This window comes from Leuciscus leuciscus (assembly GCF_965113295.1).
Source record: "Leuciscus leuciscus genome assembly, chromosome: 20".
In the NCBI taxonomy this organism is placed as follows: Eukaryota; Metazoa; Chordata; class Actinopteri; order Cypriniformes; family Leuciscidae; genus Leuciscus; species Leuciscus leuciscus.
This window is the reverse complement of record NC_138744.1, coordinates 14,581,710-14,602,405: the sequence shown is the minus strand read 5'-3', so window position 1 is coordinate 14,602,405 and position 20,696 is coordinate 14,581,710. Positions and strand designations below refer to the sequence as shown.

The window sequence follows — 20,696 nt, the reverse complement described above, 5'->3', positions numbered from 1 at the left end:
TTTTGTACACACTTCAAAGAGTGTTTTTGAGATTTTGTGAATCCTAAAAGTGTGCCATTTAACTTTGATTAATGGGTGGGCCAGAAAATAAGGAAGTGACAGGATGGCAGTGGTCAATGTTTCTTTTTTTGCCTTTTGATGGCTTTTTGTCCCCCCCCCCCCACACACACACTTCAAACTCTAGAGATACAGTTGGACGGAGACAATGACAGAAGTTTGGTACGGCTCTCTAGAGAGAGAGTCACTGAGGAGAGGCTTTCAGGTTTGTTTTTTGTCAACTGCAGTGTGCTAGACAGCCTCCTACTCAAACATGCAGCACAAGAGAGTCTGTAATGGACTGGAATAAATAAATGTTGTTCCAAACCTGTGTGACTTTCTTTCTTCTTTGTTTTTTTGTCCATATATGAAGGTCTGTGTGTCCAATGTTGTTTTGAACCACAATGACATTCCATTTTATGGACAAAAACAGTTGAACCTTCTTCAAAATATCTTGTTTCGTGTTCCACAGAAGAAAGCCATACATGTTTTGAATGACATACATTTTTGGGTGAACTATCCTGTTGTTTCTTTGAGTGTCATAGGATGCCACATAAAGAAATGGTTATTTTTGACCTGTAAATACTTTTTTTTTTACCTGTAGTATATACAGTATATGACATACTTTTACACACACATTTACTGAATGAAGATTTGTAGAGAAGGATTATGCTCTACAAATTCGTTTTGAATTTTTAGGACTAGTTTGATTTTGTAGTGATTCACTGGAGCTTCAAGTTCTTAGTGATTGGTGATGCCATGTAATTACGCTATAATGACCTCTCCTTTATCAAAGCATATCACACACTGCTCACCTCCCATAGGAACATCATCCTTCCTTCCCTTTCATTTCTTCTTCATCTCTCTCTTTTTCTCATTGCATTTCTAGTTGGCTAATAAAAGATTCATTTCCAGTTCATTAATGAAGGCAGATGGCTGGATTAAAGAAACCCTGTTAACGAACGGAATTTGCACCCACCAATAGGGCAAAGGTCAAATCTGAGATTCTGTTTGAGCAGTTTTTGGAATAATTACTCTGAATCATCTGCTAATGTGGTAGGCTATTTTGAGTCAATTGTCTTATTAGCATTTTCCGTTCGTTGCTTGAGTTGTTTGCCCTTAACGGAGGTCACAGAAAATAATGGAACAATGGATTTTTCTGACTCTTTTTATATAAAAATGCTTGATGTACTATATGGAGAAATATATAATGTGCACAACGCAGATATTCCCACCCAGTCCTTCAAGACCATTTATTTGAAATTAAGATGTAAAAATAGGTCATTTACGATTTATGATGTAGGCTAGTGAATACATTAAAATATGTAATGTTTTAGATTACACCCCCACCCATACATTTACATATCGAAGTCTGTTCAAGTATTCAGTAAATTGGTGGTGGTGTTGTTCCTTCACATGCAAAGAGCTTAGGCTGTTATAACAGGTCATTTACATGTGTCTTAAAGATACGTTAGCAAAAACAGACTGTTTCTCAAAGCTGTTCTACAAGATTTATTACAATTTATACAAGAAACCATTACTTTATCCATGGACTTTAGGGAAAAGTATAAAATGTGAGAATATGTCCACTCTATGGTCTCTTTGGAAAACCTCAGCTTTATTTTGGTGTGAAGATGATAAAGTGTCTGTGTTTGTAGCTTTTTCAGGTAGCAGTCTATGGTAAGCTATTACTCAACTTCGAGGCTTGTATAGATGTACTATGTTTGTTGCTTGAGTGTTGTGTTTAAAACAGGCTGGTATACTGTACGCTGTCACAGGTTTCTGTATGGTTTAAACCATGGTGTCTGATTGCTGGTTGTAGGTGTGAAATATCACTGGCAACTTTTCAAGTGTTTTCTTGTCACCTGTGTTTGTGTGTAACATACTGTGCGTGTTTGTGTGCGTTTCAGGTGTGAAGATGAGGAAGTTTGCGTACTGTAAGGTGGTGCTGGCCACTTCTCTGGTGTGGGTGATGATAGACATGTTCATCCTTCTCTACTTCAGCGAATGCAACAAATGTGATGAAAAAAAAGAGAGAGGATTGCCGGGGAGAGACAGTAAGTACACACACACACACACACACACACACACACACACACACACACACACACACACACACACACACACACACACACACACACACACACACACACACACACACACACACACACACTATCATAGTTATCACATAGTCTTCGATTTGTCTTAAATTTTTCTGTTGATAATAAATACACTCTAACACTATTTGGCATTATTACAAATAATTGTTTTCTTAAGCACTGTATTCTGTAATAAATAAATACAGAATATTTTGGAATATTTCTATTATTTTGTGCCATCTCATGTTTAATGAATTGTGGCTAATATAGTTTTATGGTTACCATGGTCAATTCTTTGTAAGCTGTCTCCTCAATACATGTTTTGACTTTATTTTTTTATTTTTTTGGGATAGACAAATAAAAACATTTAAATACGTATACAATTGTGGAAATACTGTATGCATATAAAACTGACTAACACAACATCCAAACCTTATCCCACTAATTACACTGATTTAAGTCACATTAACCTTAAGTAGCTGCATCATAACAGTACCAGATCTTGTTCTTTATTTCAAGTTGAATACGACCAGAATTAGTAGGGGAAATTCAGTGCTAAAAGCAAATAATACAATGCCACTAACCATATATGAGTGTAGTTTCAATAGCAAAAGATCAGACTTATAACAGACAGATCAACCAGAAATATGGAGAAAATGCTTCCCTATATTTTGTGTTGTTATAAATGTCAGTCTTAATAGTACATTTTAATATTTGATTTAAGGACATTTTAGATTACTTTTATATGATACAAATTTAAGCACTGTGATTAGACTTGATATGAATGTAAAAAATGAATCCTGAAGTAAAACCAGTTGAGAACCGTTGCCTTAGAGACTATAAAATGAGCAGAAAGAAGATATAGAAGATAAATTCAGAAGGAACAGTTACTGAGAAAAAAGTATGAAGTGGATGGTAATGCAGTGGGAAAGTTCATCCTCTTCAGGGGTGGAGTGGGACCAAAGAATCTACCAGGAAATTTCGTAGACCACCGGCCCTCTTGGCAAATTTAAGCAAATGCTGAAATCTAAAATTACAATAAAATGACTGCACAACCTGAAATGCCAAGTGTAATTATTATTGTTTAAAAGATCTTGAAGTCAACAACAACAACAACATACAATAATAACAGAAAAGCCGCTCAATAGTAAACCATACATTTTTGTCTCATATTTACCACCGAGCTACTTTCAAATTTCACAAGCTTTTGGCTGGCTGGTGGCTGGTGCTATTTCACATCTGTGCCTAGCTGTGACACTTTGCTCGTTGATGCCCGGAACATGTCCGTTATTTTGGAGCATTTTGCTGCCTCCTCCTCCATAATTTTTCGCCTTTTGAGTCTGACCTTCTCAGCGCCACCTTTCCCTTTTCTTTTTTGTCTTTCCATCATTTGGGGCTGTTTACACCTGGCCACTTCATGCGTTTTCTCAGATCTCTCAGGAATTGAGAGATCTGGTCACATAAATGGTCACATATGGCCTGGTCACATAAATGTGTTTTTGCAAAACGGATATAAATGCGATCTTCAATTCTCGCGCTATATGCAGATTTAATGGAGTGCACGTCACCGAAAGCAACAGATAGCCTATGAACTGCATTTTTTTGATCATCAGCTAAAATTTCAAAATCAAAGACCGCAATAAGAGGGAGCGGCAACAGTCCTGGTTAGATCATTTCAGTTCTTTACTTTTAATGAAGATGATTGTGTTAAGCGTCTGCAAACTTACTTTCACTTTGATTCACTTAGTTTGCACGTTGGCTTGATGAATAGATGCTCTGCTGCAATCGGATTCGGATACAAATCCGTCTCGAATGCGTTTCGGAGGGCATTTACACCTGGTCTTTTCACGATCGGATAGCTATCCGATCACAGAAAACGCATTAAGTGGCCAGGTGTAAACAGCCAAATTATCAGACCCTCGTGGCCTCAAAACACTACCGGCCCACCGGGAAAAGTCCCGACTCTCCCGATTGCCACTCCGCCCCTGATCCTCTTTCAAAGATTTAGTTTGTCTGACCCCTGTATCAGGTCACTTTGGTTTGTTCTGTGTGGTCACTCAAGAGCTGCTTTACTTTGGCCATCATCTCATGAAACAATAACCTTAAAATAATCTGCTTACCATATTAATAAAGCACATTTTCTGCTGCTTGTGTGTGTTTCTGTAGCGATGATTATACGATTTCTACCCCCAGAATACCTCATGAAAGCCATTGGATTTTGCTGAGCAGGGAAACAGGACAAAGTTGCCTTGTAATGCGCTCAGTCCGAACAGCTAAATCCTGCCCACTCGACACACATGCGGTTCACCCGTACATACACACACGCACACACACACACACACACACACACACACATGACACAGGGCTTACAAACAGGCAGTTTGCCTCTTAGAGCAGATGTAATCTCTTACACGGTTGCAAATCTGACCTTAATCTCACCAAAGCATGCTTTTTGAGTTATTAATGATCAAAGCTCAGCGCTTATCTACCCACCCGAAATCTACAAAAACACACACATGGCACAATAAACAATTGTGCACAGACATCGAGGCCGCACATTCTTTTCTGTGGGCAAACACTCAAATGTCTATGGGGATTTCTTTAACTTCAGACATTGGTCGAGTTTTATTAAAATTAACATTAGAGGTGAAACGGAATGAAAATTTAATATCACAATTATAGTGACCAAAATTACGATTATCTATATTATCACGGTTTTGTTAAAATGAGATGAAAATGTTCAAAAAGAACTGATACACACCATGAAAACATTTCAACATGTAAGAGAGTGTGTTTGTGTGGAGGGCCTAAAACTAACTGAGACAAGAAAATTTACCAGCCATTAATGTTTTTTCATATACTCGCCAACACTGATTTTTACTTGCATTTGGCGCTTGGCAAGTGTTAATTTTAGGCCCTGTATGTATGTATGTATGTATGTATGTATGTATAAGTTTGTTTACTTGTTTTCCAAGGAGACCAGTGTCAGTGAAGAGCATGACTAAGATAAAATATGAATGTGTTTTTATGTAAATAAATGTTAATGTATATTTGGGAACAGAATATTTTTACTCCGCCATTTCCATTCAAGCTGCAGTTTCAATTTATGCAAAAAGTGTGTCAGTCTAATTTGATTGCGTGTATTTAGGTCACATAAAATATGAGCTGTGCAAATTAGCCTTAGAAAGACAAAGGAGTCAGGCTTTTTTTATTCCGAAAATGTTGTTCCTGTTGTTCCAATCACAGAATACATCATTTGAGATGCAGTGGAAATGCAACTGTGGTGCTGTGGTTTTTCATTGAAAAAAAAAAAATCGTAAAAAAAAAATCCCAGAATTCTCTGGTGATGTGTGTATATCCACTATTGGACAGATTAAATAAACTAGTGAGAGTGTGATGAGTTTATTTTCTAAAAGTCCACAGTATGGTATGTGCGTTTCTCTATGGAGTAATGATCCATAGTTGGACAAACGCCCATACTTAATCAAAAGCCAAGGGAACAATCTTGAATTTGCGTGTTTGTGTTTCAGCTGTGGTTCAGAGGCCTCATGATGGCCCAGGGGAGATGGGAAAGCCAGTGGTCATCGCTAAAGACCAGCAGGAGAAGATGAAGGAAATGTTTAAGATAAATCAGTTTAACCTGATGGCCAGCGAGATGATCGCACTCAACCGATCTTTACCGGATGTCCGGCTCGAGGGGTGAGTGTCTGCTTGTGTGTATTCGCTACCATTAAAGTGAGGTTGTTTTTGTTTATTAGATTAATTTTAAGCCTATAACTGGCTTAACTGTTATGTTTTGAGCCGTGAGGGTTGGTGTTTGACTGTTTGACTTTACACAGATTGGCTGATGTATCACAGCGTGTGTGTGTGTGTGCACTCTTCGCTGTGTGAAATGTGTGTGGCAGGGAGTGAAATGTAAACATTGATCCGTGAAATGTGTTTATTTTCTGCCCCTCAGATTAATTACCAGAGAGGTATTTTTTCTCAGCTGTGTTTGAAGCAAACCAATAGAATCAACATTTTCAATTAAAAGATAAGAGTGTGTCAATTACAGAGTCACAGTCATGACCTAACTTTACACACACACACACACACACACACACACACACACACACACACACACACACACACACACACACACACACACACACACACACACACACACACACACACACACACACACACACACACACACACACACACAGTGTCAGACCCACAACTTTCAACTTGACGAGAATGTGATCTAACTCTTATAACTAAGAACATGTAACAAACTTATTAGACTTTTTGATCTAAAAGCTTTACATTTGAGAATGTAAACATGAGAATTTCTGCCTGTCCAAATGTAATAAGTACACACATAATTCACAAAGCAAGATATAAAGTATCATTCAAAAGTTTGGGGTCATTATGTTTTTTTTTCCTTTAAATAAATTGCTACTTTAATCTAGCTAGGATGCCTTCAATTGATCAAAAGTGACACTAATGCCAGCACAACTTTTTTTTAATGTTAAGAATAATAAATGTTTTTTTGAGCATCAAATCAGCATATTAGAATGATTTCTGAAGGATCGTGTGACACTGAAGAAGACTGGAGTAATGATGCTGAAAATTAGGCTTTGCCATTACAGGAATAAAATACATTTTAAAATGTATGAAAATAGAAAAGAGTTATTTTAAATTGGTATCATATTTTACAGTATAACTGATGTTTGTTCAAATAAATGCAGCCTGGGTGCAGAGACTTCTTTTTGAAACATTGAAGAGACTTCTTTCAAAAACATTTAAAACCTGGGTAATTAATTATAGTAATGCATGTTACATGAACACTGCAAATAATCTAAACTTATTACAGAACATTTAAGATCTACATAAGATTGAATATTTCATATTGTAGATGCTTTTCCCCTGTATTTTCCCCTAAGTTAAATTGACTGGACTTGACTGTGGACTACGTAGCATGTGGTGAATTGTTTGACGTGTTGCATTCATTCACCCTAAGTGTTATTTAAACACCTATTAACCTGTGAGAGTTTGCCACATCAAATATTGGCAGTCAATGTGTGTGTTGTAGAGGTCAGATTACTGTGTGTGCATAGTGCGTGAGTGTGTGTGTCAACTATTTCTTTTACGCTTTGCAGTATTAAGTTCACTGAGGTGAGGCAGAGAAAAGAAAAGACGTGTAGAGAACATGTCAAATTCGTCCTTGAGAAAGCAAAGAAAAGCACGTTTGTGTGTGTGTGTGTATTTGTGACGCTCCTTTTGTTCTGTGGGATATCACTCCAAACTGTTCTCTCTCCGTTCCCACTGCACTAAATAATGTGTAGTTTGTCCTTCTGCAGTGAACACACACACTTTTCAAAAGACCTTGCCTTAAATATTTACGATTTTAATAAGTCCCTGGATGTTCTCTCTTTCAAGGCGTGACCATGGAAACTATTCCACCATGACAATAATGTCACCCGGGTCTCTGAGCCAAGTAAAGCAGAAGCACGTCTATGAAGCAGACGTAATATTCACACACTCACATACAGCTGCACGTCAAGCATTACGTCAAGTGTGTTTAATGAACTGAATCATTAGCATATGCATCCCGGCAGTGTCTGGCGTGGTGATAAATCACTGGGTCACTGGAGAGATCTGTAGGTCTGATAAAAATGCCAGGATTTTTGCTGTTTAATGAGTTTTGTAATTATGCTGTGCCAAATTTCTCTCTCTCTTTCTTTTGTGTGTAAATGAGTATAAATATACAAGCAGGACATTTTCCTTCAACATTCCTATCAAACACTCATAAGCCAAACCCAGTTCCTGCCTCTAACAAGTGTTTAATTTGTGCTGGATCCTGTTCCGGAAAATGTCAAATTTGTTTGCATCCCAGTATTTGTTTTACAAATGATCTGACAGATCAGATACATTGTCAAACTGTGACTGTGTATGTGCAGGTGTGCTTGGAGGTTACAGCCAGTCTTGTCTTTTTCTTTTTTTTCCCTGTCAGACAGCATTTAACAATGCTTGTTAGTGCCCTTATTCCAATTATTTGCCCTGAACATATGTATTTTTGACCAAACTGTTTTCTTAATATTCAGTGTCGCATGATCCTACTGACAAATCTACAGCAACCGCATGATGTGATCATGTCAACATCCACAAGGAAGGTTTCCAGCATCTTGTTAAATCCATGTCACGAAGGATTCAGACTGAGGTTCTGGGTCCTACTGAGTATTTGAGATGTGTACTTAATAAACTGGCCACTGAGTGTGAATGGAAAATAACATGCACCCAAAAACTTTTTTCTGTTTAATTGTTGTACAATTAGTTTTTTGTAATATACATTTTCACACAGCATAACTATTGGCACCAAAAAGCAACTGCAGAATTATTTTTATTTTTTCAAAGCATGTTTCCTAAACACTCCCTTCATTGGTTGGACAAACAGATAGCTCCGCCCCAAACTCACACCATTGGTTGAGCCAATGTTGCTCTGAACCACAAGTGCACTATATATCCAAACCTAAAAAACATCTTTCTTCATTGACGACCATTAAAAATAGCTTTGTCTTCTGATTAAAAAAAAAATTGCAGGCAATTGTTTATTTACTTATTTTCTCTGCACAAGCTGAAGAAGGAAAAATGAAACACTTCAGCTTTAAGGATCCTTTTTTTATCTTGTCTGAGGATTAGATTCTGATTGGACTGATTTGACGGTATCTTAGCAACGCTCTTCAAACATGTAATTATGCTTTACTGCGCATCAGCAGATGAACCTTTTCCCAGTTACCTCACTGTTTTCCCTGACCTTCTGCTCTCTCTCTTGTCTCACACACACACACACACACACACACACACACACACACACACGCACACGCACACGCACACAAACACACCACCATAAGTGCTGTGTGTGATGCGTACTAAATTACTGTTTTGCTGCTCTGAATGGAGTAAAATGGAATACATTATTCTGTTTCTCTAAATTACATATCAAAGGAGGACAAGCTAGCGCCGGAGAGAGAGAGATGTGATATCAAAGAAGTAAGATATCTCAATCTCTACGGAAGGAAGGAAGTGGAATTACTAGGCAAGAAAAAAGGAAAGTGCAGATGAAAGCAATTGAAAATGTATCTGCCAAAGGGTAAAGTGTGTGTGTGAGCAAACATCTTTATGTATTTTTCGCTGGTTGTGGCTGTTTCTTCCCGTACACACCCCTGCATAAACTATCTCAATACTGTGTCGACTAGATGAGTCTCAGTGCCAGACATGATCCTTTTGGGATATTGGCAGTCAACACAGGAAACAGAATTTTGATTGACACAAAAATCTGCCAAAAGAAGAAGAACAGGAAATAAAGAGTTTCATATTTGAAAAAACGGTGGCATTTATAACATTAAATTAAGAACAAAAAATCTGAAAACATCTGATGTACTGTGTAGCGATAATTAAAACCAGTTATTACAAATCGTTCGATGGACAAAACAAGCTATTTTTATAAAACTAAACTTAAACATAAAAAGCTTTAAAAAAACAACACTTTGTTACTTGAAATAAAATAAACATTAACTGAAAAAATATAGATCAACAATTTTCACAGTAAAATTTCATCACATCCTGTTACCAAATCCTTTCATTGCTCACACATGAATGAAATAGTTCACCTGTCCTATGCTATTCTTGCAAATATGTCAAGAGTGCATGTGTGTGTTATAATGATGCAGCTGACCATAGCACAGTGTTGTTGTTTGTTGTTGGTCAATTCTTGTATACAAATAAATAAAGATAATGGTCTTCCTCAGATTTACATTTTCAACAATTTTATGAACCTGAACGTCCATATCTTTTCTCAGTAAGCCTTATGTGCAATATATAGATATCTGACTTCAAACCCAGTGGTCTAATAGCCTGATTAAATAACTGATCTTAGCTTTTAATATTCATAACCAGTTCTATTGCTGTCCACATGGAAACTATTCCAAAAAAGTATTGTCCAGACTTCCGCTGGGAAGTAAATACAGATACCTCCAGCTGGAACTTTAATTGAACACCCCTGCTCTGGAATCTGGTCCCATTAAAGGGTAACTCTCACCAAAATGCAACCTATGGTCTTTTTGTTAATCTACCCGAGGCAAACTTTCGTTTAAAAGCATAATTAGAATGGAAACGCCACTTTTAAGTTAGAGCGTATTTTCGTTTTCGGTCAAATTGCCTTTTGAATGGGAATGCTTGGGGCACTTCTATGATAGCATCAAAAATCGCTATTTTTAAAACACTAAGAAGGCTCAACACAACATGAAACTTTGCTTGAAGTATCACCAGGGGCTCTACACATGAACTCGAGCATTTACTACATTGTTTGTGTACACAGAGTTTACTAAAAAGAAAGATTTTGAACAACTCACTGTAGCTGTGTCCGCCGACATTTTGACAGTCAAAAGTAGTCGATCTCCAAATGCAACGTAACAGGGAGGAGAGTAAAGATGGAAAGCTCCTAAAGCTTAGTTCCATATAAATTCACGGATATCAATATTGACCTTGTATTTGAAAAAGGATGCTCATATAAGAAGCAATACTAAAATTCAGAGTCAGTTCATTCACATTCGGAGATCGACTATTTTTGACTGTCAAAATGCCGGCGGACACAGCTATAGTGAGTTGTTCAAAATCTTTCTTTTTAGTAAACTCTGTGAACAAAAACAATGTTCTCAATGCTCAAGTTCATGTGTAGAGCCCCTGGTGATACTTCAAGCAAAGTTTCATGTTGTGTTGAGCCGCCTTAGTGTTTTAAAAATAGCGATTTTTGAAGCTATCATAGAAGTGCCCTAAGCACTCCCATTCAAAAGACAATTTGACCGAAAAACTCAAATACGGTCAAAATTAAAAGTGGTTTCCATTCTTATTATGCTTTTAAAAGAAAGTTTGCCTCGGGTAGATTAACAAAAAGAGCCTAGGTTGCATTTTGGCGAGAGTTACCCTTTAACATATGATTTATTGTTGTATTGACCTTCATAACATGATTAGCTGTTCATCAGTGTGCTTGGTTATCTGATTGGCTGTTCTGCATACTATTTAATGATGTGATTAACATAATCACTATGCGATTCGTCAGCTAAATTATGCATTGCTTGGTTCTTAGTTGTGCTCTTTTTATTTTCGTTTTTTTTTCCCTGTGTGTGACTTTTATTGGTTTTCCTTCCCAATGTGGTAAGCAAAGCATTTTTGGCTTGTATTTCTGTAATTAGCAGGTTATGCAGAACCATTAAAAGCATATGGTCAAGACTGTAAACTCACAGTCAGCATAGATTTACACAACCACGCCAACACACTGTTTTTATAGTTGTGTGTTGCGTGGAGAGAACAGCTCACAGCTGGGAACAATACTGACCTTTTCTCCTTCACCGCATTCCTGCTGTCTGGGAGGGAATTGTGTATGTGTGTGTGTGTGTTTGATGCTGAAAGTTGTACTGTGGTATGATAACACAATATTTCCTTCACAGTTTAACAGTTTTCCTTTCTATACGTCTCTTTTACTTTCAGATTCAGGTAGCTTTTATTGGCGAGGTAGAAAAAGGAAGGGTTGAGAGGCAGTACCTTCTAAAAACATTGGATGAGAAAATAATTAACAGTACAAAATAAAAACTAAAATAAATACAATGAAATATGAGATTGATTTATGTATAAATAATTTTCACTAAAGTACTAGAGTTTTAGGAGTCAGAGGCAATGTGAAATTGGAAAATTATCAATCATATTTTTCAAATGTTCCTAAATGTTATACTGCTACTTCTGTAGAATAAACACTGATGAATAAAAGATTGTTTACTCTACATTTGTTTTACACCACCTTTGAGGTCGATACAATTTTTACTTTTTATTTTTTATTGTAAAGAAGTCTCTTTTGCTCAATTCAAAATATTTTTTATATATTTTAAAATGTCATTTATTCCTGTGATGACAAAACAGAATTTTCAGCCTCATTACTCCTCCAGTCTTCAGTGTCACATGATCCTTTAGAAATCATTCTAATATGCTGATTTGGTGCTCAAGTAACATTTCTTATAATTATGATTATTATATTATCAAAGTTTAATAGGGGGGAGTGGCATCACAACCTATTTAAAGATTATTTTAGTCCTATATTGTAGTCCTTCTACAATGATTTTTGACATTTATAGTCTGTGTTTTGGATTATGAAGCCAGCCTTGACACCAGCTGGTTGTTTTTCTTTTTTCATTTTCTGTTTTGATTCTGTTCTTTGATATGATGAAGGCGCTGGTCAGAGAGATTTGGATTTAAATGTAGCGTGTGTGTGTGTGTGTGTGTGTGGTTTTGAGATTACGATGACTTTGAGAACTGATGACTAACCGATCCTGTGTGTCCTCTGGCTGTTATCGCTGCTTTAGAGGGAGAGGAAAAGTAGAAGAGAAAGGCTGTCCTCAATTATCCCTCCCAGACACACACACAGCCGAAAATGTGTGTAAAATCACACTGAGCTGCATCATTGCACTCGATCGAGTAGGATGTCCTGTAAATGACTGAATAACTACAGCTCACATTCTTCTTCCTCTGCATCTCTCTTTCTCTCTCTATGTGTGCTAAAGTCAAGCAAGATTTGGCCTGAGGAGGCTGAAAAAAAAAAAATCCAGTATAATAATGTGCGTGCGTGTGTGATGGAAGAGTTCTACAGACCTACGGCTGTTTTTGTCTCTCTGATTGCACCAAATATATCCAATTATTCCTGGGGCCTGCGAAATGTGATTGTGTGCGTGTCTGGTGTCTCTGAGGGTTTGTGTGAGCATGTGTGTGTGTGTGTGTGTGTGTGTGTGTGTGTGTGTGTGTTTCATCTTTGATTCCTTACATCTTTTGATCAGTCACTTGTTTCCACGTTGTTGCAGCTATTTTAGTCTGGTTTAGCCTTTACACACACACACACACACACACACACACACACACACACACACACACACACACACACACACACACACACACACACACACACACACACACACACACACACACACACACACACACACACACCACACACACACACACCATGGCCAGGCATATGCTACCTCACTAACTCAGCTCACTCACACTTTGATGGTGTCTGTGCTGATTGGAGGGAAGGGATGCATGATCTCCCTGCTTTACAAAATAGATTTTTATATAGAGACAGAAAATTTAGGAGAACGGACACCAAGGAATGAGAGAAAAATCTGTGCTTCATTTTAATCAGGCAGGTTGCAGGGTTGACCAATGAGAAGCCTCGGCTGCAAATTAAACCGTTGTCTGGGGTCCTGAGAGTCGACATCAGGTTAATGAATTTAAAAAGAGCAGTCTGTGTGTGTCTGTGTGTTTCCAGATGATGAGTTTAAGAAAGATGGGGCCGGGGGGGCTGTGTTACTGCAGTGATGGGACATGATGGACTACAACCTCTCACCTTCACTTAATTAATCGTGTGTGTGATGTCGAGTTGTAGGGGTGCAACGGGTCGCAGTTGATCTGTGATCCGTACGGACCAGGCCCCACTGTTCAGAACGCATGTGATTCGCGGATTAATTGCTAAGTTTAACCATCATAGAGTGAAAGTTTATCATTTGCACGTGTTTTCTCTTGTTTCGATCGCGTGCTGTTATCTGAGCGTACAGCTGCAGGCACCCAAAGTGCACACACACAGGAAGGTGCGTTTCTGATAGCTCACAAACATCGAATTGATTCCTCTTTTGCGTCTCCTTGCACTTGAACGGACTCATACACACGAAATTGTCAAACTACCCATCTCTGCAAGTATTCTCGTAAACACACAGTCGGTTATGTCTTAAGTGAACATAAACAGTTGAGAAAGAAATCGGATGTGTATCATTATATTGGATCTGTTCATTAGGTCTTAAAATGACAGGAGTCTATAAATATATGCTGTTGTCTCTGTCATTAATGTTAACCAAACAACAAAACACATATTTAACAAAAATTAATCTATAGGCTATTCAATTTATACAGTGAACATTAAAGTGTTATTTTACGTTTGATTACATTTCTGTACCTGAATACTGTTAGACCTTTATTTGAAACTTTGTTATATTGTATTTATATGCTTGTAATTTGTGTATTTGTTCTTATTTTATTAATGACTGTTCACTTGTCTTTAATAATGTTTAATTGTTAAAGGCTAGATTTTTGCTGTGGTATGGAAGTACTTAAAGTGGGCTTTAAGTGATAAATGAAAAGCAAAGTTACATTAAGCCCCCCTTTAGTGATCCGTTGCACCACTAGAAAGTAGGTTGGAAGGTGTTTTTTGCCTCTAATATTGTTTTGATGTTTCAATGTTATTGTTTTTTTGGAGCGTTGTGGTTATATTTTGCCTCTTAATGTGGTTTTGTGCTTGATGTTTTGTCTTTTTGGGTAATCGCAGGCCAGAATCCCCCAGCTGTGCCAGGGCAAACAGGAAATGAGGCAGGAAGTGGAAGCGTGTGTCCCACTTTAGCTCTCCAGATTCAACAAACACTGGCTTTCCTGTTCCTACCACAGCACAGACTGGCACAGTGACCTGGGCTTACATAATCGCCAAACAATCAACATATTCTCTGAACCCACCCACAGCCTCTCAAATGGCCAATGAGTGCCCTTTCTCTGGCTGATTGACAGAGATATAGACCAATGAGAAAGTAGAGGGATGGAATGCTTATGGGAACATTTATTGGAATAAATGTTGGAAAAACATTCGGGAGGGACATGGTGATGGGGACAAAATTGAGATGGGAGGAAAAATTATATTTCAGATATGTTGCATTCCCTTGAGAAAGTTTGTGTTCGCTCGCAAAACTTTTGAGTTCTTTGCAAGTGAATGCAAAGTTTCTCGAGGGAATTCAAAGGATTTGCATGCAAACAAAAGTTTTGCCAGGGACCAGAAAGTTTCTTGGGGGAACGCAAAGCTTTTGTGAGCGAACGCAGACTTTCTTGGGAGAGCGCTATAATTCTGTGAGTGCGTGAAAGCATTTTATACTTTTATGCTAATATACTATAGGAAATGAAGCAGGGATGCTAATATGCATTTTATGCTAAATGCAAAAGAGTATTATTCTTTTACCATGTCCCTTTACGGGCTGGGCTCTGTATTGTTCACTTAAAAACCAACTAAAATTGAAGTCCTAAGTCATTTACTGAACATCTTCCCTTCCTCCTTTCTTATAAATGCCCGGATTAAAATTTGGTGTGTTGTGAGGGTTTATGAGACTATGAGAACTAACTCTATGAACATGGAAAACAGTGATAGATGGACCTCTCAACCTTTGAGGGGACCAAGTGAAACATGATTATGTATTTCTGCTCAGCTAGCGACATTGTGCATCAACCACACGACAAACGCATATACTTTTTCATATACTTTCTTTGTATAACAGTTCTATCTAAGAACGTATTAGACAGGACTGTTAAAAGATCGGAAACTAATAAAGAATGAAGAATAGGAGCGCTCAGGCTGTGTGGCGTTGTGTGATGCTCTGGCGTTCTCAGCGCAGTCAAAATAAATGTCCGCCTCGCCGTCAAAATAAAAGTCACAGCAACAAGTGCGGCTTATGTCACTTCAGAATTCCTAGTGGTGCGAATGCAACAAGGGAAACTACCCTAGGGGAACATTTAGTTCTCTGGGAACCACCCTGGTTGCTAGTTCCTATAACTAAGTTCCTATAACTACCCGGTGCGAAAGGCCCATTGACATTATATGGCCCATTCATTTTCATTGTATGAAAGCGTCAACATTCTGCTAAGCTTCTATTATTGTTTAGACAAATATTTCTCAGAGAACGAGATAAAATGAAGACTAGATAAAAGTGCTGACATCAGTAATAATAAATCTCTTGTCTCTGTTAGTGAATGCTCATTGTTAGCTCATTCACACTGAAGGTTACACCTTAAGGAAGGTGTGACCATTCATTCAGACATTTATTCCAGCGTCAACTGTTTTTAGAGCTCCTCACGCTGGATGAGATGCGTTCACAGTCTCTTCAGCAGCTCTCCACTTACCGCTTCATAACCGCCTGTGTGTTTCGGATAAGTGCTAATCTCCTCTCATCTCATACAGCTCTCTGCAGCTCTCCAGACCGTGTGTGTCTGTGCTCTGGAGGGGAGAGAATTTCAGAGAATGTAGCCATTTAACATTTTTTTGTCTTGATTATCCTTGTTTTGTCCATTCTGATTGGCTCTGTGTGTTTTTTTCAGGTGTAAAACAAAGTTGTATCCGGACGATCTCCCACGCACCAGTGTGGTGATCGTGTTCCATAATGAAGCGTGGACAACACTTCTCCGAACAGTCCACAGCGTCATGGACAGGTCTCCGAGAAACCTGCTAGAGGAAATCGTGCTAGTGGATGATGCCAGTGAGAGAGGTGAGTGAGTGTGCAATGTTCCCACAAATATAATAAAACCTGAAATCACCTACATTGATCAGCCAAAGGTCCAAAGTTTAACAGCTTTGTAAACATGCTAAATAATGCCTTAAAGAAAATAAAAAAATGCAGAAAGAGGTTTAGGGCTAGGGGATAGAAAATATTAGGGGTCAGTATAAAAACAATAGAGGTCAACGAAAAGTCAATGAAAGGAAAAATAAAAGTATGTATGTGTTCTGGTTGCACCTAGATTATGAGGACCCAAAGTCCGTATATTGTAGTGTGTATTCAGGTTTCAGGCTACGCCCCCTACATTATGAGGACACGCCGATGTCCTTGTAATTCAAAATGCTAAATTAACACATTATTTTTTAGTAAAAATGTAGAAAGTTTTCTGTGATTGGGTAGGTTTAGGGTAGGGGCTTGAAAATGTCATAAGTTCAGTATAAAAACCATGTCCTCATAATTATAGGTGTACACTACCAACATGTGGCTGTGTTTTCTGAAACCCTTTCTTGTTGTTTGAAGCAATAGTTAAAAAATAGTAAAAATTATGTAATTTTCTCACCCTCATGTTGTTAAAACCTTGTATGACTTTCTGCTATGGAACATAAAAAGAGTAAAGAATTTTCATGCTGCTCTTTTCTATAGAATGAAAGATTTCAAAGCTACAAAAATAGCATACAATGTTTATGCTATATTCCAAGTATTTTGAAGCAATATTATGGCTTTTAAATTTCAGAACCAGAAAGAAATTAAGCCTTTTTTATGAAAAACCTTGAAAATCTTGTTGAAATGCATCAACCATTCCCTTTCATTGAATGGAAAGGAGAAGCTTAGACATTTTGCTATACATTTCTCCATTCACATTCCACCAAAGAATAGTTAGATTCAACTTAGGTTGAACTGTCCCTTTAAAGTTACAATGTAACGGTGACAGTGACGTACATCCTATAGAAATGGATTATTGGAAAAAAAAAATGTAGGGTGACGAGTGACGACTTCCATCAGTTGTTGATTGGATGGAGGCAGATCTGAATGTGAGCTTGAGGTTGATTGTAAGAAAGAGGCATGGTTTAAGTGGACTAAATCTTTTGTTTTCCCTGAAGATCGAGGTATGACATTTTGATTATGCCTTTAGAAAATAATGAATTTCCATTTCATGCTGACAGATGTTTGTGATGCTTACTACTGAGAGGAGAGAATGATAGCACAGATGTCTCTTGCATACACAAATAAATGCTCTCGCACAGATCTCGGAGTTAAGATGAGGACATTGAACTGCAGAGCTCCAGAGATAATGACATGGTTTTGTACTTTCCACTCTTTGAAAATGCCTGTATCATGTCAGCTTTGCTTTCTGTGTGTGTATGTGTGTATATGCGTGTTTGTGTGCAGTAAAAGGGAACAGAACACATATTGAGGAAAAAGATGGCCGGTGACCTTGTTGCGTATTAACGTCAAAGATGAAATGTGATTTACGCACTGTAAAACAAGCGTGTTTGTAAAGACAGATTTATACAGAGAGAGAGAAAGAGAGTGTATGTTAACTCTGACAAGCTCTATTGTGTGTCTGCTGCTGTGTGTGGGTTTGCAGCTCTAGTCTTTGCCGTTATCTGCACTAACCTGTAATTTGGCTAGATTATGGGATTAGTGTATTAGTAGGTGTAATGAATACATACCTGGAATTATATTGTCATAATTTAACTTGCACATAGACACACACTCACATATACCTATGCCTAAGCCACTTGTAGCATTTTAAACGATTGATTTTAATTTTAGTGTTTTATTTGTAATATTTTAGACAATTTAAAAAGAAATGTATGGACAAAGCAGAATTAATATCGGCCATTTATCGGTTATCAGCCATAACATGAAAATAATTGGCTTTTTGGTATTGACCAGAATTTTATTACCAGTGCATCCCTATTTTAGAATATGCGAACCATAATATTAAAGAATTGTGATGATAAAGAAAAAATTCAAAGGCTTTGAGCTTCGTCACATTTCTAGCTCTTTCATAACTATGCAGTGTGGATATCATCCACTGTGGTTTAAATTGTATTAAATTCTAAAATTATATATACATTAGTCTATTGAGCCTAACCGCTCACTGTAAAACTCATTAAAATGACTCGTGTGTCATTTTAAATGATAAATCAAGTTATATCATATGCATACTGCTCTCCAGGGATACGTGGGAAATCTGATTTTGCCCTGTTGTTCTTATTAGTGTAATTATTCAGTCCAGGCTTTGACAGAGCTGCGCTTGATTCTACCTGCATTTTTTCCCAAAGCACTGAATCATTTTCTCTGCCACTGCAGTGCCGTCGCTTCTCCCTGCATTGATGTAAACAGAGATCTGCTGAATGTCGAGGCAGTGACACGACCAGACACACAGAACATTTATGAAAGTATAGTAAAACAAAGACAGTGAGTAAAAATTTGCCGGTTGAGCATTTTTTGTCATAAATTGTACAATGTCATGTAGTTCAACTGAATCGGACAACTGAATTAGTTTTTGATGGGTCATGTTGTTTCCTATTGATTGTTAAATTAAAAGAGAGCTTAGAGGTGTGAGGTAAGAAGATCTAGTTTCCATGTTTTCCTGGTATAATTTAAGTTATTTATCCGAATTGTAATTTTATTAAGCAAAACACAGGCTTTAACAATAAAAAACATGAATTAATATAATACAACAAAATTCAAGTTTGTAAAAAGCCTTAAAGGCAGAGTTCACCCAAAAATGTACATTATACACCCTTATGTTATTCCAGACCTGGATGACTTTCTTCCCTCTGTGGAACACAAAACGTGTTAGATATTTTAAACAATGTTTCAGCTCTTTTTGTCCATAGAATAAAAAAGTGGGGACCAAAAAAAAACTTTGGTTTGTCCCTGTATGGAATTTTTTTTAATAATGTCGTCTTTGGTGTACTGGAGAAGAAAAAATTCATACAGGTTTGGAACAACAAAAGAGTGAGTAAATGACAGAATTTTCACCTCTTTAAAAGATGAACTTGTTTGAGAAATAAAGTTGCAATATTTACTAAACTAAAATTAGTCCCTTTCACACGTCATACTCTTTACTGGTAAATAACCGGTAAAATATCGTTAAGAGAGATGTGTGAACAGGACCTTTTCAAAATACTGATAAGTTGGTTCTGGCAATTTACCAGTACAAGAAGCTGTAAAAATTATCAGTAAATTACCGGTACTGTGTATGAACAAAGAATGAAGATTACCGGTATGAGCAGGTACGAGGTCCTGACGTAAGAAGTCTTCTTTGGGCCAATCTTGAAGTTATTTTGGAGAGGACGCGATTATTCTGCGTTGTTTACAGTAAGCTCTGCTGCTTTTCAATAGTTTTTCTATGTAAATATGCGCTAGATGGACATCTTTGACCCTTGCACTGTCTCACAGCTCAAGACCCTGCCTTCTTTTTTTATTCATCAGCGCTGTGGCTCTGCAGTTGGATACTATTATGTGCATCTTGTGTTTTTAAGAGAAAAACATGTTCTGTGTGGTCATCCCTTTACGCCTGTCACTCAGAAGTCAAACATTTTTGATAAAATGAACAGAAACTAAAGCACTTCTTCTCATGTGGGCGAATGAAGACATCAACGCAGCGTTTAAAGATAATTTCCGATGACTGACATCACACATTTTGCTGCTGTGGCCAGTGTTCTGCCTTTGCCTATGAGAACAGCATTTTTGTGTATTTACCGGTAAAGCCATTCTGGTAATTTTACAGTAATTTACTGGGATTGCTGTGTGAAAGGGTGGATATATTTTCATATGTATTAAGTTCATTGTTGTAGGTTGTGTTGGGAGTCCCACTAAGTGTTTTGCACATACAATCCCGGTTTTGCCACTGACTCTGAGTGACCCGAGAGGTCAGGAGCGTTTCGGCTGACTGTAGAAATGTGCCTCTTGCTGGCAGTGGTCTCGATGGCAGCTGCTCTGGAGTGCCAATGACTTCTGTATAACTGACCTCTGCACGACTCTGTTGCCCTCGGCATCATTGCTATGGCTGCTGAAAGCCCTGCTCGGGTGCTCCATGTGACCCGGCTCGGGGTGGACAGCTCCGGGGAGAACATTCACTCACAAACACAGACAGCAGCCAACGAGAGCGCTGACAGCACTGTGATTTGATGAAAAACACACAAACACACACACAAAC

The 20,696-nt window shown here is 37.8% G+C and overlaps 1 protein-coding gene across 2 annotated transcripts in view; it reads left to right on the top strand.

Annotated features, from left to right (window-relative positions):
* Nucleotides 1-20,696, top strand: part of galnt1 (UDP-N-acetyl-alpha-D-galactosamine:polypeptide N-acetylgalactosaminyltransferase 1) — a 102,290-nt gene that overhangs the window by 58,976 nt on the left and 22,618 nt on the right. For both annotated transcript variants that reach the window (XM_082149646.1, XM_082149647.1), the window contains 3 exons: nt 1,947-2,093; nt 5,666-5,834; nt 16,344-16,510. In XM_082149646.1, coding sequence (XP_082005772.1) covers nt 1,955-2,093; nt 5,666-5,834; nt 16,344-16,510 — 475 coding nt within the window. In that variant the 5' untranslated portion in view covers nt 1,947-1,954. The remainder of the gene's footprint in view (nt 1-1,946; nt 2,094-5,665; nt 5,835-16,343; nt 16,511-20,696) is intronic.